The sequence below is a fragment of the Sparus aurata genome, chromosome 1, assembly GCF_900880675.1.
Source record: "Sparus aurata chromosome 1, fSpaAur1.1, whole genome shotgun sequence".
NCBI lineage: Eukaryota > Metazoa > Chordata > Actinopteri > Spariformes > Sparidae > Sparus > Sparus aurata.
Genome location: NC_044187.1, coordinates 8,165,685 through 8,183,669, shown reverse-complemented (window position 1 = coordinate 8,183,669; position 17,985 = coordinate 8,165,685). Strand labels below are relative to the sequence as shown.

At 42.8% G+C, this 17,985-nt stretch overlaps 3 protein-coding genes across 3 annotated transcripts; 1 reads left to right on the top strand and 2 right to left on the bottom strand.

Annotated features, from left to right (window-relative positions):
* Window positions 1-206: 206 nt before the first annotated feature.
* LOC115579378 (apolipoprotein L3-like) lies at window positions 207-6,460 on the bottom strand. The gene is made up of 10 exons (XM_030412889.1): window positions 6,408-6,460; window positions 5,616-5,711; window positions 4,334-4,438; window positions 3,984-4,091; window positions 3,088-3,192; window positions 2,964-3,003; window positions 2,820-2,871; window positions 2,342-2,471; window positions 1,941-2,129; window positions 207-988 (listed from the first exon to the last, which is right to left on the bottom strand). The coding sequence occupies exons 2-10, from the start codon at window positions 5,622-5,624 to the stop codon at window positions 560-562; spliced, it is 1,167 nt and encodes a 388-aa protein (XP_030268749.1). The 5' UTR covers window positions 5,625-5,711; window positions 6,408-6,460; the 3' UTR covers window positions 207-559.
* Window positions 6,461-7,318: 858 nt separating this feature from the next.
* Window positions 7,319-9,727, bottom strand: rps19bp1 (ribosomal protein S19 binding protein 1). The gene is made up of 4 exons (XM_030432150.1): window positions 9,523-9,727; window positions 9,110-9,295; window positions 8,287-8,384; window positions 7,319-8,079 (listed from the first exon to the last, which is right to left on the bottom strand). The coding sequence occupies exons 1-4, from the start codon at window positions 9,575-9,577 to the stop codon at window positions 7,930-7,932; spliced, it is 489 nt and encodes a 162-aa protein (XP_030288010.1). The 5' UTR covers window positions 9,578-9,727; the 3' UTR covers window positions 7,319-7,929.
* A 929-nt stretch (window positions 9,728-10,656) lies between these two features.
* Window positions 10,657-17,895, top strand: LOC115586021 (3-mercaptopyruvate sulfurtransferase-like). The gene is made up of 2 exons (XM_030424768.1): window positions 10,657-11,360; window positions 16,911-17,895. The coding sequence occupies exons 1-2, from the start codon at window positions 10,781-10,783 to the stop codon at window positions 17,207-17,209; spliced, it is 879 nt and encodes a 292-aa protein (XP_030280628.1). The 5' UTR covers window positions 10,657-10,780; the 3' UTR covers window positions 17,210-17,895.
* The last annotated feature ends 90 nt before the right edge of the window (window positions 17,896-17,985 follow it).

Here is a 17,985-nt window from a genome sequence, read left to right as displayed (position 1 = left end):
ATTGCAGCTGTTGGTTAAACTCCATGAACCCGGCTGTGATGGTTCACTGGGGTGAGAACCAGACTGCCCTCTGGTGGTTAGTTAGACGTAGTGAAATGCATTTTATTCAAGTGTTCATGACAATGTGCTACAGCACACCTAAATAATAAATAACACCAAATACTTCAAGCTTGAGAGGTTAAACAAAACAAAGCAAAGTTCACAAGTGCGTTTAAGGCAAAGGTTTAATAGAAAATTCCACATGAAACAAAGAATACATATTACAAAAAACAACACACTATAAACCCACATTTTTAATAATTATGTCTGTTCCAATTAACACTTCAAGATCAGATCCAGTCTGAAGCTGCAACAACAGGAGATTATACAGTAGACAACGTATGTCTTTGAAAAAATGAAATGAAGTAAAAAGAATATACACATAAAGTAGAAAAAACATCAGCAGAGAATGCTAATTTACAAGACTTGGGCTATATAAATTTAAATATCTGACCAAATAGATATAAAAGCATGAAGCTGAAATGAGGCAAGAGAAGGTCTATAAGCTGATAAACATTTACTAAACAGAAACTTGCGTATTGTAGAAGTCTCTGAGTTGCATGAGCTCATCCAAAGCCGAATTGAGATCCTCTGCGAGGCTGCGGATTTTCTTCGCCAGCTGCGACCCGTGGCCTTTCTTCAGCTTATCACCATCCTTTCCCTGGGTGAAGTGCATATCAAGGCCCAGTGCGAGGCCTTGCATCATCCCAGAGGCCTTACTGTTAGCCTCTATGGCCCTGGCACTTCCTCCTCCTGTAGTGGCAAGCTGCACCACCCTGGCCACCCTCGCCGAATCCTTCCTGGCTTCACTCAGGACGGACAGGTCGTGCTGCTGTAGCTGCTTCATGCCCTCATCGATGAACTTCAAGCAATTCTGAATTTTGTCCATGAGTTCCTTGTACTCCTGGAAGGTCTTCTCTATTTTCTTCTTGTCCAGAGTGGAGTTCACCTGGAGGAACAGATTTCAGGAGTTTTTGATCAGAAGCTTTTACTGTTGAGTAGTTGTTGTTCTCTTCCTGCTCCATACCTCGCTGAATGAATGTCCCTTGAGCGTAAACGTGTGACGTGACGTGAAGCTCGAAGTTGGGCTGTGAACAGTGACATAGAATTTGTCTTCAAAATAAGAGCTTTACATTGCACCCCATTGGAGTTTAGAACTGGGTTCTTAGCGGGGGGCTTTTAATTTGAAAGTAGCGACCGTTCCTAGCTTGCTGACACAACAACAAGCTAACACAACCAAACAGCTACAGAGATCCAGGAGACGCTAGCATCTCCTGGATCTCAGCTGCTGTCCAGTTGTTCATCTAATGTGCGCGGATGAAGTGATGGACTGACTGCTGTGATCAGCTGTTTCCTGGTTTTAAAACTCCCCAGCTGTGGGTCGCACAACAGTGCAGGTCATCCACACCTCCGCCCACCTCACCCACGGGCCGGCACATTTCCGCCTCGTTTTTAGATAGCAATAAGTGTACCCTCCGAGGCGGAAAATCGGCGGACAAAACAGACCCCCAGTTTGCCGCCCTCTGTCTAAAACCGCGGACCGAGCCGCCAAAAGGACGGGCAAACTGGCGGCTTGGTGCTCTGTCTAAAAACGGCTACTAGTAGCTGGGATAAGGAGAAGGGATATTTCACACCTCTTTATGATTTTAACATTTAGTGGAAGTGACAATAAAGAAAATATGACACCTCAAAATGAAAATTCATTATTTACTCCGTGTGCCTGGACATCCATTTGTACAATAGAATACAAAAGTTAGATTTAATACAACAAAGTAATGCATCAAAAATAGTCAAATGCAGCCATACATTTGAAAGCACTGACAAACTTTTTGCCACCTACCAAACACCAACCACAAACAAAGCCATAATGAGTCAGTGGAGTTTGTTTCACGTTCGGTCACCTTGTTGGCGATGGCTGCTGATGCACCCGTGATGCCGCCGGCTGCAGCCACGCCGACCCCGACGGCGGTCAGAGCTAGTGAGGCTCCCAGTGTCAACGGAGACAGGATCACCCCGGCCGCTGCTGCCACGCCTCCTGCTACAGTTGTAGCACCACCTGTGATGCCGGCGATCTTTGTACCCTTTGAAACCTTTAAAGGGAATGCATCTGGTATAGTTTTCAAACATGGCAAAAGTATCGGGACAGACTCGTGATGCTCAGTGATGACTGAGTACTCATACCTGATTGGTCTGAAAGAGACTATGACTGACAGCCTTAATGAACCATCTCAAAAATGGTTTAAATTTTGATTATGCTTAGATTGGCTTGATGCCATTTCATTATCTCACTTGGCCTCGTTACCTTGTCTAAGTTGTCGGCAATGCAGAGCATCTCAGCAGTTTGTTCCTTCAGGTCGTCGCCATGTGTAGACAGCAGGAGGATGTAAACCTGGATGCCGTTGTAGAGGTGTACAGCTTTATTGCTGATGATCCTGCAATGTGTTGTGAAAACATTTTGTCAGATACATTATTCGGTATTTTAGGTCTAGCTTGAGGAACCCGTCCAGTCCGACACAAGACAAGCCCGAGCTCAGCGACACCACCTGGACAGGCTCCTAGAGGGCCGTCAGCCTCAGCTACGCTTGGTTTCTAGTGCCAAAATAGCAAATATATTAAATGCTAAAATGCTAAGCTAACACGGTGAACAAGGCAAACATCCTGCAAAACACCAACCTATCATTTCTGGTATATTTAGCATATTAGCATTCTCACATTTGCGTTTACCTAAGAGCACCAATCTGCCTCACTTATAGAAATATAAAACGTAACAACCTACTTACTGTGTTTCACTGTGTCCTTTAAGTTTGAGGTTTGTGCACAGAGTCTTCCAGGCTGTAAGGCAACGACACGAAGAGTTACCAAACACAAGAGCGAACATCAAACATGACATGAAAACTGGACATGAAACTGGTTTTCTGACTCACGTGTCACATCCTTCCACCACTTCAGCAAAGACTTGGCGTCCTGGTTGAAGATGAGAGATAAAACGCAGCTTCGGTTATATCACCTTGATAAAGTGAAATGTCTGAGTGGTTGTGAGATAGTTACCAGGGTTTCAGGTTTGTCGTCAGGCTGTTCTTTTGGAGATCTTGGAGGAGGCAGAGGAGGAGGTGTTGCTTTACTCTTATCATCGATAGAATGTTCACCCATCACCTGAGACAATGACAAACTTTCACTTTCACTTTAATTTGTTTTTTAAAAATTGCACAGTTGTGATTTCTGCTGCTAAACGCCTCTCAATCTAAACCAAACCAAACACACAAGCAGTGTGGGATCATGGGAGTTGCTGTTTTTCATTGTTGTCTTCAACAGCCAGTGCTGCTGAAAATCTAGGCAGAAATGTTCACGGCCTGAGTCATATTCTGCAGTTTCATTCATGTTATGTGTACAAAAGTAGCTTGTTACAGCCGTGCTGCCGACTTCCTTCCTCTCTCCTCGCAAATTACGGATTTCTCTGGGTTTGAATCACATTCGGGATGATGTTAGTACCCAACTCAACGAAATATGCACCAAAGGTTTAGTCATTTTCAGACACTTTGATGCAGAAACGTTGCATGTCGCGTCTTTGAGTGACTCTCTCTGAAGCTAAATGCAGGACTTGTGGTGAGCTTTGGTGAGTAAAATGAAACTGTGTGGATCGAAGGTTCGTTTGATTTTTACCACATCCAAACAGATTTTTTTCTTCCAGTTTTATGTCATTTGTTTAGCAGTTAGACACACGACCAGAATATCCTGTGGTTTTGGTAGCTGTAATAAATCACATTTCACTCACTAGCTTAAGGATTTGCTCATGCTGCACCCAGTAGAGGCATTTAACGCCACTTGCCTACAAAACATTGTCTAAATCTTACTGCAGATGTGATTTTCAGGTTTCTCGGTTTGCCTCTTCAGATTTCCCCGATCAGGAGAGACAAAATCACAACTACCTTGAAATAAAACATTACCTCCACTATTTCCACATAGTCATTTCCAGAGTCAAACCCTCCTGGATTCCTTTTGACGGTGAACTTCTTTGGTGCCACCGGTGGAGGAGCCGAGCCGACCAAACCTCCCTGAGTTTGAATGGAAATAAACAAACTCTTAGTGTCTGACACAGTGTTTTGGTGTCAAAGATACAAAGACACATTCTGAGTCTCATTCCAGAAACATATTCAGGCTTGTTAGGTGTTTGGACTAAATCATGTTCCTGGTAGGTTGACATGTCAGGACCACACAGGCGTGAGTTGACATGTAGAATCGATCTCATTACTGTTAAACAGAACATTGCTGAATGTGAAGATCACTGAAGACCGACCTTTGAGGATCTCGTGGGCGACTGAGGGCTGGAGCTACAGTTTATCGGCTCGTTGCCCTCCGTTTTGTTTAGATGTAAAACCTGGGTCCTTGGCGCGGGAATCGGCTGCGGAAAGAGAGGTGCACCACTCAAGCACTTATGTTATATAGTACTTATATTACATTTACTTTACTTTTATAAAAGCTGCTGAAAGTATTTGATGGCGCACACACACACACACACACACAAAATGGCAATCACAGGAAGTTAAGAGGAAAGTATTGATTCATTCTATATTTCTGTGACTGAGAAAAGTTCTCACCAGACTCTGTCAATCAGGGCTGCCATCTAGACATCCTCACGAAACTGCTCTGTCGATTCTTATCAAACGCGTCGCAGCGTTTCGAGCAATGCGTAAAAAATGATGAAAACGAAACTTTGTTAATCTGCATTCCCGATCTGAGCACGGTTTGCTGAGGTGGAATCAAAGACAGCCGATCTGTTAATTGATCTTGCCAAGCAGGCCAGGGGAGACGGATCACATCCCTGCTGATGGCACACCCACGCCCTGTTTACTGGTTTCACTTTTGCGTTGATAAAAAAATCCGAGATCACTGTCTAATTTTTTCATTTCTGCCGACTAGATATCAGGTAGAAATAATGTGATCGCAACAGACAACCTCCAACACACAGATGGAAATCAGATCAATTTGTAGCAGATCCCCTCCAGATATGTGACAAGAATTTCCTATAAATAATATTAAAAAGTAATATGTTAATATTGATAACAACAACAACAATAACAATGATAATAATAGTAATAATTAAAATAAGAATCTGTGTTTTGTTTCCTTTTTTCCTCATGAAAGTTCAAGGAACTGGTTAAAAATGTGTAAAGAGCACATTCACTTCTCTAATCTATTAATATATGCAACACATGTGAAAGATCCTCTACTCCACTCTGAGTCATTCACTGGTTTACACTGCATATTGCATAAACTGGTTGTGATTCCACTGAAGCCCGCTGAAACATGTCTTAATCTGAGAACAGGAATGTTGCTTCTTCAGCAGAAGTACAGTTTTTTTTTTTTTTTTACCTCCACTGTATTCTGTCTGCAGAAACCTCAAAAATGTTGAAACAAAAATAATCCATGCGATCAGCGCGGCTGCATACCACAATCAGAAACTCTTTAAATGTGCAATCACTCAAGTTAACTTGTCCCAATGACATTTTGGTTAGAGTTTGTCAACACAGAAATGGTTAATAATCGTTAAAAAGATGATTTAAATATCTTATTCTCACCCGAGACATTGTGCAACTTTCCCTGCTGCGTCTGAGTCGTCCTGCGATCGCTCTCCTTTGCTGCGCTCTTTCATTTTCACCACCTATTCATCAATGCTGATCCCAAAACCACCAACAGGTTAGACTTGAAAACGAATGACATCTCACATCTCAGATGGTCCAATTCATTCATGGCCGTGTCGAGCAGCTGCATTCTTCTGGTTTACAAGCCCGTTAAAAGATCTGCGGTTGCTGGAATGAAAACAAATCCCACGTTCTGTACATAACAAAGCTGATTGTCAGATTGCGTACCACAAGTGTTCATCCTCAAGTGATATAACTTTGTTTTTGCAACCAACCGCCAGACAGCAGCTGTTCAACACTTGAACAGGGTGTGTAGGTTTCAGACCCATGCATTCAATGATTTTAAAGACTTTTTAAGGATCATTTTTACCCAATTTGTTTTCAAGATTATCTGTATCTCGTTCAAGCCCTGCAGGTTTAGTATATTTTGGTCCCGTTGAGGTGGTACCGGCAGTAAAATGCTTACAGGCCAGAACAACCTGCATGAAAATATAAATATTAAACATGTAAATCTAGAGGGGACGCCTGACGTCAGCTACTTGGACAATAAACCAATCAACAAACGCCTCTTCAGGGGACAATCAAACTGAAATGAGTTCCCAGTGAAATAAAAGGTAAAAACTGAAGGTGTATAAGGGCTTTGGGTTTCAAGGTGTTCAAGAATAAACACAGTTTCCTCAGTAGAATGAGGTGGAGCAGCCAAGAACACACGATAGGGGGTCAACAGACCAGAGTTTTTGTCTGGCAGGCTAAGAGGATGAGGTTCTCAGTGAGTCAGGGGCAGATTCAGAATGAGGGCGCCGTTCTCCCACCTCTTTTAAGCCTTCACATAAAGGGCGTCGTCACACCGTGATTGGCTGGGAGTGAAACGTCCCCAGCTGCATCCACTCATCAATCAAGAGTCAGTCTCCTCCACCATGAGCGCAGGTGATCTGAATCTCCTGTGATTACTCCAGAGGGATTATGAAAATCAGCCCAAGGATGATAGTTAATAGAGTTATGTGAATTTAGTTTGCCAACAGGAAAGACAGTATGAGGTTCAGTGGGAGGTTTAAATGTTGGTAACATCAGAAATGTAGACTGTCAGGCAGAATTTATATTCAGCTCATATTTATAAAAAGTGAATTTAAGACATTTTTAAAGTGCCTGCAGCTAAAACGCAAATCTGTCTTCATCTAAATGTTAAAGCCTGTTGATGGATTAGTTAAACCTGTTCTTCTCGAGAGTCTACAGGGTTCGTACACATTTTTCAAGGTCAAATTCAAGCACTTTTCAGGGTCATTTTCAAGATTTTCCAGCACCTTATTGCTGGGGTAAAATACGTATCTACAGGAATATATATACTCGTGATTTTTTTCTTCACTTTTTATCACAATTATGTACACTGTATTATGCTGTAAACATCTAAAATTATGTTTCATAATAGCAAAAACTTCAGAAATTAATTATCCAGTCTGATCCCAATTTTGTGAAAGACACAGAGTTATAATGTCAAGCACTTTCAAGCACTTAACCGAAAATCCAAGCACTTTTCAGACCTTGAAAACACAACATTGAAATTCAAGCACTTTCAAGGATTTCAAGCACCCGTACGAACCCTGAGTCTAGTAAGCTGTGATGACAGTTAAACACATACAAAGTCAACCGTTTTGAAAAAGTGTGTGTAAATTTATTGCAAATTCACAATGAATGAAAATAACAAAGTCAACCTGCGATTCTTGATACTGAAAGAAGAATCGGAATATCAGTTCGTTACGGAGAAGTTCAATAATGTCAATAAAGAACAGCTTTTATTGTGTCTATACGTTTCCTTGAGAAAACGGATGAAGGTTAAATATTCAGTGTGTGAAAATGAAGCGAGGAGTGACGAGACACATGGAGCGGTTTCTCTACATCATCAGGTACAGAGCGTCTGAATAAGCTGCACTCCCTCTTGTAAGATGACTAGTGACCAATGACTGGTTTTGAGGTGTTAACTAATGACGTATAATATTTTCAGCATTGACACATATCGGGGTAAAACTCTTGGCAGTAAAACGTATATCCCACGTTCCCTGAATGCATCAGTATGCGTCTGTACTCGTAACATCAGCACAGATTGAACTCGTACAAATATTTCTCCTCTGAAGTTTCTCGCCCGATTGTTGAGTTGAGTGAAGTCGAGCCAACATCCAGAAATCCACGTTGATAAACAAAACGCAGCCCCGGTGTTTCTACTGTGGCTGCAGTGTCTTTTCTGTGTCCGTGCACTTTATTTCTTCTCCTCGACCATCCTGCCAAAGTATTCCTTCTGGAACTGCTGGAACTCCGCCTCTGTGAACAAAGACTCGGGCTCCTTGGCCTTCTTGGCGGGTCGCTCCGGGTGATCTCTGGACCGCCTGCCCGTGTTGTAGTTCAGGATCTATGTGAAACGCAAAGAGCAAGTCATGACCTCACTTGAATATGTGGAAAGTAGCAAGAAGTAATAGAAAATACACAGTAAATAGAAGAAAAACTATTAAACAATCAATTAATCTCAGACGAATTATCCTGTATTGGAATTCAACACGAATCAATAGTCAATACGGATAATAACTGTAACAGGCGAGGGATCGCCGCCTTGTCTTACCTTCAAAGTTTCGGAATCTGTTGCTTTGTAGCCGGTTTCTAAAAAATACTTGAGGTTATCACTCAGGTGGCTCTTCCCCTGCTTCTTCCTGAACTCCTCTACAATAAAACACCAAAGAAGAAGAGACGGCGACATTAAAACCAAGGTACAACACAAGTTGTAAAACAAACACCAGAGGGCTGCTAGTCGTGCGATCGCATCAATGACGCCAATAAGTAATACTGTTGAGATAAAAGGAATCAAATTGAATGTTTTATTTAATTGTCGCCTTGAAGTGATGGTATTTGGGGAGGATGGTTCATTAGAATCCACATTTTTGTGCAATTTTTAACGGTTGCTAACTCCACAGCTGAAGGGTTTCTTTTTCTGTCAACAACTGTCGTAAAAATGTGCAAAAACAGTTCCTGGATCCGCCCCTTTGTCCAGATTAACTCCAAATGTGAATGAGGTTTAATCTGGTTCAAGACCCATCCTGTATTCAGGTTCTGTGAAAATCTATTCAGTAGTTTTCATGTAATTCTGCTGACAAATAAATGGACACACTTGAAAACATAACCTCCTTAATGGAGCTAATAATGTTACTGTTGTTCTTTACCTAATATTCATAATAAACAATGAAGATGAAGTGAACTAAACCTTTAACAGTCTGAAAAACTACTGTTTGATACCGTTTCAACACAGAAACAGATCCTTAAACTTCAGTTTAGTCAGTATGGTCATTATCTACATGACCGTTAGAGATAACATGCTTCTGAAACAGCCCGTGTGAAGGATGTAATGTGCTGTGAACACCGATGATGAGCAGGACTACGAGCACACTGACCCACTGCAGACTTGATCCTCTTGTCTTTGACTGTGGCTTTGCTCTTGCCGGGACCCAGACGACCCTGCAGCCGCTTGACCTGCTTGGTGACTCCCTGCCGGTTTGTGCTCACCAGCTTCATCGCCGTGGCCGAGCTGGGTGTCTGCTGCTTCTTCTTCTGCTGCTTCTGCTTCGCTTTACTAACATCTGACGGGACATAGAGAGGCAGTAAGACAACCACAATGACAAACGACAACTGTAATTAAAGCAGCATGAGAGTTATTTTGTCAGTGTCCTGTTTTAAAACAGCGACAGCGATGGAATGTGGTTAGCTACACCTGTCATAACCAAACCACAGCGATGGTTTAATGCTAATGCCGATGCTAATGTTAGCCAACTGTAATATAGCGAGCATGCTAAAAGACTCGACTGACCTTTAACATCGTCGCTCAGCAGCTCCAGTCCTCTTCTGATCAACGACGCCGACATCCTGATTTAATAATGTGGGGTTCTGTTCAACGGAAAACAAGCTACATTGATTAGAAACTTCCTTCAACTCCGAGCAGCAACGTGTGAGACCGTCAACATCCGGCGAGCGAGACTTGTGCATCACTTCAGAGCGTCCGGGTGGAAACAGTCGAAGGTAGTGGAGCTAGAAGTTCCTTCAGCAACTTGTAGCTCCAATACCGATCCTACATTACTCTAATCACTACTACTAATACTACTACTACAACTGATAATAATAATAATAATAATAATAATAATAATAATAATAATAATAATAATAATAATAATAAAAACTAAGAATAACAATGATGTTTATGTTCTTCTTCTTCTTCTTCTTCTTCTTCTTCTTCTAACCATTCACTGTACTTGTTGGAACATTTGTAGAAAGAATAAAAAAATATATCAGTTTCAAACCCTAGAATGTAACTAACTTCCTGCTACTTTATACTTCCATTCCACTCAGTTTATTTGTTTACCTTGATAAATACTCAGATTACCTAGTGTTACTACTTGTGACGTGGTGTTACCAATCATATATTGTTTCGGGCAGACTACAGACAGAGAAATGATGCTGAGCCAAAGCAACACTGTTTGAATGTTATTTATTTAATGGGCAATCGGGCTAATAAAGTTGTCCAACACTGTGTTAAAATTACAGGCTTGTATTTAATGGTGCAGCTATAACCAGTGAGAAGGCGACTGCAAATACTTTGGAATTAATAAACTCACATTTTTCTGTCTCCAACCTAAATAATAATAATGTGCCTTAAGTCACGAATTAATGAAAGGAAATGGGGCTCAGACAGAGAAAGAGAGAAGGTCTTATCCGCTCCTTTGTAATTAAATGGCCTCTTTGGACTAATATTTAATATTTCTATGAGGCTATAATTATGTGGCATAATGATGTTGTGACCTGGAGGTACTTTTATTTAAATCGGTAACCGCAGTGTTTACAGACTTAAACAGTCTCAATAGCAAGCAATAGCTGCTTGTTCCAAAGTAATCACATTACTGTAACGCGTCACCGCCTCCATTCACCTCCAGCTGTTGCACGGTAAACTGGGGGCGTGTGTTGGTCGTCGCGCTCTCTCTCCTCCATTAGTACCCTTGCTCTCTCCACCACTCCCAACCTTTGGCACAGGACTGGGTCCATCCACTGTCAACTTTGCAGCCTGTCTAGTAATCATGGCGCTCCAGGCGAGAGCCTTGCTCACCTCTAAATGGCTCGCCGAGGCTGTGAAGGTCCAGGGGAAAATGCGCATCTTGGACACTTCTTGGTATTTGCCCAAACTGCGGCGCAACGCCAAGAGCGAGTTCAAGAAGAAGCACATCCCGGGCGCAGCTTTCTTTGACATAGACCAGTGTTGTGATAAAACCTCTCCCCTGGACCACATGCTGCCGTCAGAGAAGATTTTTGCAGATTATGTCGGGAATTTGGGAATAGAGAGCGACACGCACGTCGTGCTGTACGACGCCAGCGAGTTCGGCGCGTTCTCTGCGCCCCGCGTGTGGTGGATGTTCCGGGTGTTCGGGCACAGCGCGGTGTCGCTGCTCAACGGGGGGCTCAGGAACTGGGAGCTGGAGGGTCGACCTGTGAGCGACAAGTACTTAAGACCAGCACCGACCGAGTTTAAGGCCTCCCTGAACCGCTCCTGGATCAAGACCTACGAGGACCTGCTGGATAACCTGGACACCAAACAGTTCCAGGTGGTGGACGCCAGGCCTCCAGGCAGGTTCAGAGGACTGGACCCTGAACCCAGAGACAGTGAGTAATCTGCCTGATCAGTCTGAGAATAATGGTGATGACACAGGAAACAGCAACCAGACTGAAAGCGACGCTGCAGCCATGATCACCACCAGCACCAGCACCAGCGTCATTCACTTTATTAACACAGCTTCACAGTGTTTAAAAAACAGAAATGTCTTATGTACAAATAGTAGGTACAAGCAGGCTTAATATATATATTTTTTTGAATATAAATACTACTTATACGAATGTATAAATAATGTCTATAATACAAGGAAAGTATGGGCCCCTACATGAGGAGGTTACATGACAAACAGAGGTCACCTTTTAAAAAAGAACAAAAACTTTCTTTATTGTCTTTTTAAGATGGGAACATAACACCCTCACTACAGATTCCAGGAACAGGAATTTAATAAAAAAAAAGCAAAACACAAATGTTTCTCCTGCAGTTAATTATCACAAAATAAAGTCAACATAATGTGAGGCATCAACAGAGAAGCACACCAGTCATGTCAAGGTTCACACTGATCCCCAAATACTTTGCAGCTCCGATTTCTAAAAATAATGAGTAAAAGGGCCCCATCGTCTTGTTTTCCCTTACGGTAATACACAATCTTTTCTCAGGATGTACACGTTGACAGCTCTGCTGAACATTTACAGATATACTTGGTTTATTTGCATTTTTCCACGATGGTGCCGTCATCCGTTTTGCCCGAAACAAACATAAATCTACACAGATTCAAAACTCACCTTCAGTTAAATTTCACTTTTTCAACAACAGTCCACTCCCCTAAATAATCCTCCTTTCATTTAATGTGTAATAATAATGAATTACCGCCCGTTATTGATTTGTAGTTTGGGGTGCTTATGACATCGCTGACATTTTAGTCAGTTTAGTTATTTCTGTTCCGCTGTGTCTCGAAAAGACGACTTCAATAAGCTATAAAACATTTATTTAAACCACAGACTTTAATGAAACAAACACACAAACAAACAGCTAATGAACAAAATGTCCTCTAATGTCTTCTCTTGTCCGTGAACATTTTCTTTTGTGCGTCTTTCCCCGTAGAAAGTATTTTTCATCGACGTCGAGATAATGTAAAGAATTCCACATCTGGTCACTCATCTGTTGGTCTCACAGCAGGGATGCAGGATATTAGATCTGCCAGTATTCAAACTTATTTATCCCAGTGACCAAAACTGATCTGGTACATTTATTCTTCACCTGTAGTTGAATTAATAAATCATCATACCTTCTCTTTTGTCTGAAACTGCGCTTCATCTCATCGACCTATCATCACATCAGCAGAGAAGTTAATGTCAGACTGATGCTTATAATCCTTTTAAACCCTTTGACAGCCGATATTGATGACACACCGATATGAGTGTGAATCACAACTTGTAGGGACGTCACTGATCATCCTTGTGGTGACTCAGATGAACAAAGAAAGACTTGACACTGGTTTCTGTCACCGTTTGATTCACAATCACACCCGAGTTAGCTCATCCGATTATGTGCTAACAGGAATGTACTCGACAGAAAACCGTCATTGCGTTGGTTCCATCTCAGTAGGAACGTGCTGAGTGGAAGTTTCCGTAAAGCAAAGGTTGTCCATATGATAAGTCATGCAATCAGGTCACCGAGCTGACTGTTTAACGGCTTCTGCTGCGTTTCCCGTCAGTAACATATTAGCTAAGCCCCCCTCTGTAAGAAGGAGTAGAAGAAGAGAGGCCGGTGCATCAGTAACTTATCAATGCGTGAACACAATACTGTACTTAACTGCCCCAAGAAGAACGATGCATTAATCAGCTGTCACTGATTGGACACTGTTCATTCATTCATTCATTCGTTCATTGATCAGATCACACACGGACTTTGTGATGAGTGTCAGGTGATGTTGTGTCACATCGGTCGCACGCAGACGCGACAATGCGTCAGTATGTCGCGATGTAAAGGAAACTTGTGGACTCTCAGGTGTTGATAACCTGGAAAAACTGCTCAGACTAAATGAATATCATGATATTAATGAGAGTTCTGGATGTTGTGGCACATGATGCACAGTTGATGCTCAATGAAGATATAGTCAGAATTTTTGGCTTAAAACATAAAAAAAAAACCACTTACACTGTCGACAAAGTCAGAAGAAGCAGCAGTGTTGACGTCGTGTTAAAAACATCTGTATTGTGTTTCAGAGACGTCGTGACGGTCCGATAGCCCCTGTAGTTTCAGCTGGGAGTAGTGCTGTGCGATATGGACAAAATTTTATATCACGATATCGCTAATTTTATATCCCGATAACGATATATATCCCGTCGTGTCTTTAAGTGGTAGAAAAGATTAGATGTGTTCGAGTCGCTAGTAACAACTTGTTGGCGGCATGTTTGGCAGATTCCCGTTGTCTGGTCGGTGTCTGACTTTTTAAACCCAAACCAAAGTCAAACGATGGAATTCCAGTTCCCCCTTTTCAGCAGAAATCTTTCTTTTCTGTAACGTTACTAGTAATATTATTTTCGTCTTCCATTGCGCTCTCCTCCGTCTCCGCCATGCTGCTTTGCCTCTGTTTACTCCCGAGCGACCGGTGCCGGAAACGAGTCCTTGCGGGTGACGTAAAAATGCTACCACAAAGCAGTAGCGTCGCTGCAGTTACCTTCGCTTTCATACAATACAATTGTTCTGAGATCAAAAATGTCGATATCCAACGGTCATTCCGACGTTGAGTTCTGTTTTAGACGGCGTATTAAATTACAACCGTAGCGTATGTTAACGTTAGTGTAGCAAGAGTGCTAATCAAGTAGCCTACACGTTAAAATTGCGATATAAACGACAGAGGGTTATATCCTACGGTAGACATTTTTATATCGCACTACGATATATATCGTAATATCGCACAGCTCTAGCTGGGAGACGTATGAAAGTGGCGAGTTCCCTTCTTCACTTCACGAGATAAACCCGCAATGTCAACAAAGGAAAAACTCTTTTCTCACTCAACGGAAAAAACACGACTTCAAGTACAATTTAAATACTTTTCAGAACTGAGATGTGAGGGGATTTCCCTACAGACCCACTGAGACATACTGAGCTACAAATTGAAACATGATGACTGCTGTAAACATGAATACAAACATTTATCGGCCATTTATTCGGTTTTTTTTCCCTCCGTATACTTTCTATACAGTTTTTACATAATGTGCTGAGTGGGACGTGAATGACTATACGTGCTCTGTGAGTTGAAACAGGAATTAGTCAGCATAATAATCGGAAGTCAGAGTCATTGCGGTCATTGCAAAACGATCAGTGGCTCACCGCCCCGCCATTCATCTGCTCTGAAAGTTCGTCTCACTCGCGCTGCACTTCCGCTTCGAAACCGTATTGCATCTTCGCTTTCTTCAGAACCTTCCTATAGACGCGGCGGGTGCTCGACTACCATGTTAATGTGATGTAACGCTTCTCCATCCCATTTTCTGCACGAGCTCGCCACATGAGTTAGTCAGCGTAATAATCGGAAGTCAGAGTCGTGGCGGAACGACCGGCGGCTCATTCAAGATAAATTTAGCGTCATTTTACAACTTAACTTTGAAAATGAGAAGCAGGTTGTAAAGACAGAAATATATGGAAGGATTAATAATGAGCCAAACAGAAATAAAACGTCTTTTCTTTCTTTAGTAGTCTCATTGAAAGGGAAAAATAATTGTAGCAGTTGTGTGTGAAAAGGACAAACAGAACAAACAGATGGATTATATTAACAAACTTTTAGATTTCTAACTATTGTGCCCCCACAACTGAATCAAAATCCAATTCAAGCGGCAGCCAAGTCTCATTCTGTGGCAGTTCTGGTTCTGCGTGGCCGAGGCATGCAATGGAAAAAACCATGATGGACCACGGAGTCCCTGCACGAAGGCTTTTTACAGAGTTTACTCTGGACAAACACGCAGCGGGCAGACGGGCAGCATCACTGAACAACACAAACACATAAAGAGAGCGAGCGTACAGGACCGTGTTTTAACAACGGGCACTGACCCAGTTTGCTCACACACACACACACACACACACACACACACACTGAGGAGGGACAGTAGAAGTAGGTTGTAGCCTTACGTTCGATCTTTACAGATTGCAGAATGTATTCAGTGATAAGACGCCCATTGTACGTGCCTTATCTTATTCCCTACACTTCTCACTTACTCACACTCACACACACACACACACAGACTGTATCTGCATACATGCGGCATGTACACACAATAATACACACAGAGGAGAGCTTTGATGTGCTGTCAGAGGTCCCATCCACAGGTGAAACTCCAGGCGTGAGAGCAGTGAACTTCGGCCTCGAGCAAACCGACTGCTGCCACTGAAAACAGAACTTTTCTACTTAATGGTTTTGCAGCATAGATTTCCTATAATTATTATTTTTAGGAAAAAGTTGACTGGATTTTTTAAAATAACAGTAGTTTGCAGCAGGACGCAGCTGATAGCAGGTTGAATTGAATACATCTGAGCGGCTGCAGCTGCAGTGATGTAACACGTCTCGTGCCCTGTGACCCTCTCAGTCTGCCCGACGCATGCAGCGCTCACAGCTGCATGTCGTGTTTACATTGTGTGTTTGCTGCCAGGCTCGAGCCAGCGCACGAGTGAAACTATGTGGACTGGACAACACACACAGAATCCATGACAGAGACTGTGTCGGGGGGGTTCAGCTGCAAATATTCTGGCCTGCAGACATTAAGACTTGTCAAGGTTATAAAAAAAAAGCCCTTGTTTAAGCCGAGACAGTGTGACAGTAAGCCAGCGTGCTCAGTACCGGGAGCTTTATCAGCTTAACGAGGTGTGTTGCTGCTGAACATTGTGGGCTGTTCAGAAGCTAAAGAATTGTTGAAGACCAAAAAAAGAACTAAAAGCAGAGTTAATATCTGACGTTCGTCTGTCAGGAGGGCGCAGACAAACCTTCACTGTCGCTGTGTCTCAATTCAGGGTCTGCATCCTTCGAAGGATCCGGACTTTGCGGTCTTCGAAGGCGAGTCCTTCAGAGAGACCTTGTTAACCGCGTCAGCCGTTGTTAAATGGGACGGTCTAGCCTCTGGAGCATTTCCTGTTAGTGTCACCAGATGTTTTACCCGTATGTCATGATTTCTGCCGCCCAGGCCCACAAAAGTGAGGATCTACGCCACGCGAAGTCGCCTTTTTCTCTCTTTCTTTCTTCTTTTTCGGGCACTCAGAGGATCTTGGGATATGTGAAGCCACGAAGGATTGTAGCAGTGCATCCTCCCAAAAACAGGGAAAGAAGGAGCATTTGGAGGAGCCTTCGGATTGGGACAGCCTTCCCACAGCGTTGTGATGCAATTAGCCTTCAAATGCTCCTCTGAAGGATGCAGACCCTGAATTGGGACACAGCAAATATCTGAAAGTTTCAACAAATCCTGATCGTTGTCAGCTTCTTCTTTATCGTACTAGGTGTTTATGTTGATCGTTATGTCACCTGGAAGTTGTTGATTAATCGAAAATGTAAGTGATCATCGAATCATAGAAAAAAACTCTCCTCTCATCTGTTCTCTCTCTCTGTTTCACAGACACAGAGCCGGGCCACATCCCCGGCTCCGTCAACGTGCCCTTCCACTCCTTCCTCTCCCAGTCGGGTCACTTCCTGCCCAAGGAGCAACTCCAGGCTCTCTTCACCCGAGCTGGCGTCGACCTCAGCCGCCCCGTCTGTGTGCTGTGTGGCTCGGCCGTGACCGCGTGTCACGTGGCGCTGGCGGCCCACGAGTGCGGGCACGCCGGGGTGTCGGTGTACGACGGCGGGTGGTCGGAGTGGTACACCCGCGCCGTGCCCGAGAACGTCATATCTGAAGGACGGGGGAAACATTTGTGATTCACGGGGGTGTGGTTGGGGGAAAAAAAACTGGATCGGACTGATTCTGGATGTCAGGAAGAGACAGACGATGTTCTTCTGCTTTTGTTTTGTGTGATAAAGTTTAAAGGAATAATCTGACATTTTGGGAAATTTCAATTGGTGAAACCGCTTCTTTGCTTTCTTGGCGAGAGTTAGAGATGAGAAGATTGATACCTCTCTTATGTCTGTGTTTATAAATATGAAGCAACAGCAGCAGTTTAGCGTAGCCTAGCATAAAGATTGGAATCTGTCATCCAGCACCTTTAAATCGGACTAATTTACACTTTATATTTTGTTAGTTTAAACCAGGTGCAAAAAGAAATGTGAAAACAACAACACGTGGTTGTCAGAGCCAGCTTGCTGTCTCCCCGACCCTTAATCTTTATGCTACGCTAAGCTAACGTGCCGCCATATTTAGCGCACATTGGCGAAAAAGCAAATCGTGTATTTTTCCCAAAAAATGCCAATCGATTCCCAGAACAAGGGGTTCTCCTGAGGACATTTCATTCATCCCACTCACATCGATAAATGTCTTGACTATAGAGCCAGCAATATGTGAACACTAAACTTGACTTTTTAATATCTTCTGAGACTGGAAAATGTTTGTTTACAGCTGTAATACTTGTGTTGGAATAAAAAAAATCGAGCTGCGTTTTGAATCACAATGAGTTGGGAGTCGTTGAAATCTCATCAGAACCGGATTTCCTTTGTGTGTCCCACAAACGGGAACATTTCTGTGTCACGGTAATGTTACA

Excerpts from the sequence above, each read along its gene's own strand:
- LOC115579378 (XM_030412889.1), bottom strand. Across the intron at positions 2,472-2,819 it reads AAAGGACACAGTGAAACACA|GATCATCAGCAATAAAGCTG; the intron begins GTAAGTAGGTTG and ends AACACATTGCAG. Across the intron at positions 2,130-2,341 it reads TTGCCGACAACTTAGACAAG|GTTTCAAAGGGTACAAAGAT; the intron begins GTAACGAGGCCA and ends TTCCCTTTAAAG.
- LOC115586021 (XM_030424768.1), top strand. The coding sequence starts at position 10,781 with ATGGCGCTCCAGGCGAGAGCCTTGCTCACCTCTAAATGGCTCGCCGAG. Across the intron at positions 11,361-16,910 it reads GGACCCTGAACCCAGAGACA|ACACAGAGCCGGGCCACATC; the intron begins GTGAGTAATCTG and ends TCTGTTTCACAG.
- rps19bp1 (XM_030432150.1), bottom strand. The coding sequence starts at position 9,577 with ATGTCGGCGTCGTTGATCAGAAGAGGACTGGAGCTGCTGAGCGACGAT. Across the intron at positions 8,385-9,109 it reads GAGGATCAAGTCTGCAGTGG|AGGAGTTCAGGAAGAAGCAG; the intron begins GTCAGTGTGCTC and ends GTTTTATTGTAG. Across the intron at positions 8,080-8,286 it reads CAGATTCCGAAACTTTGAAG|ATCCTGAACTACAACACGGG; the intron begins GTAAGACAAGGC and ends CGTTTCACATAG.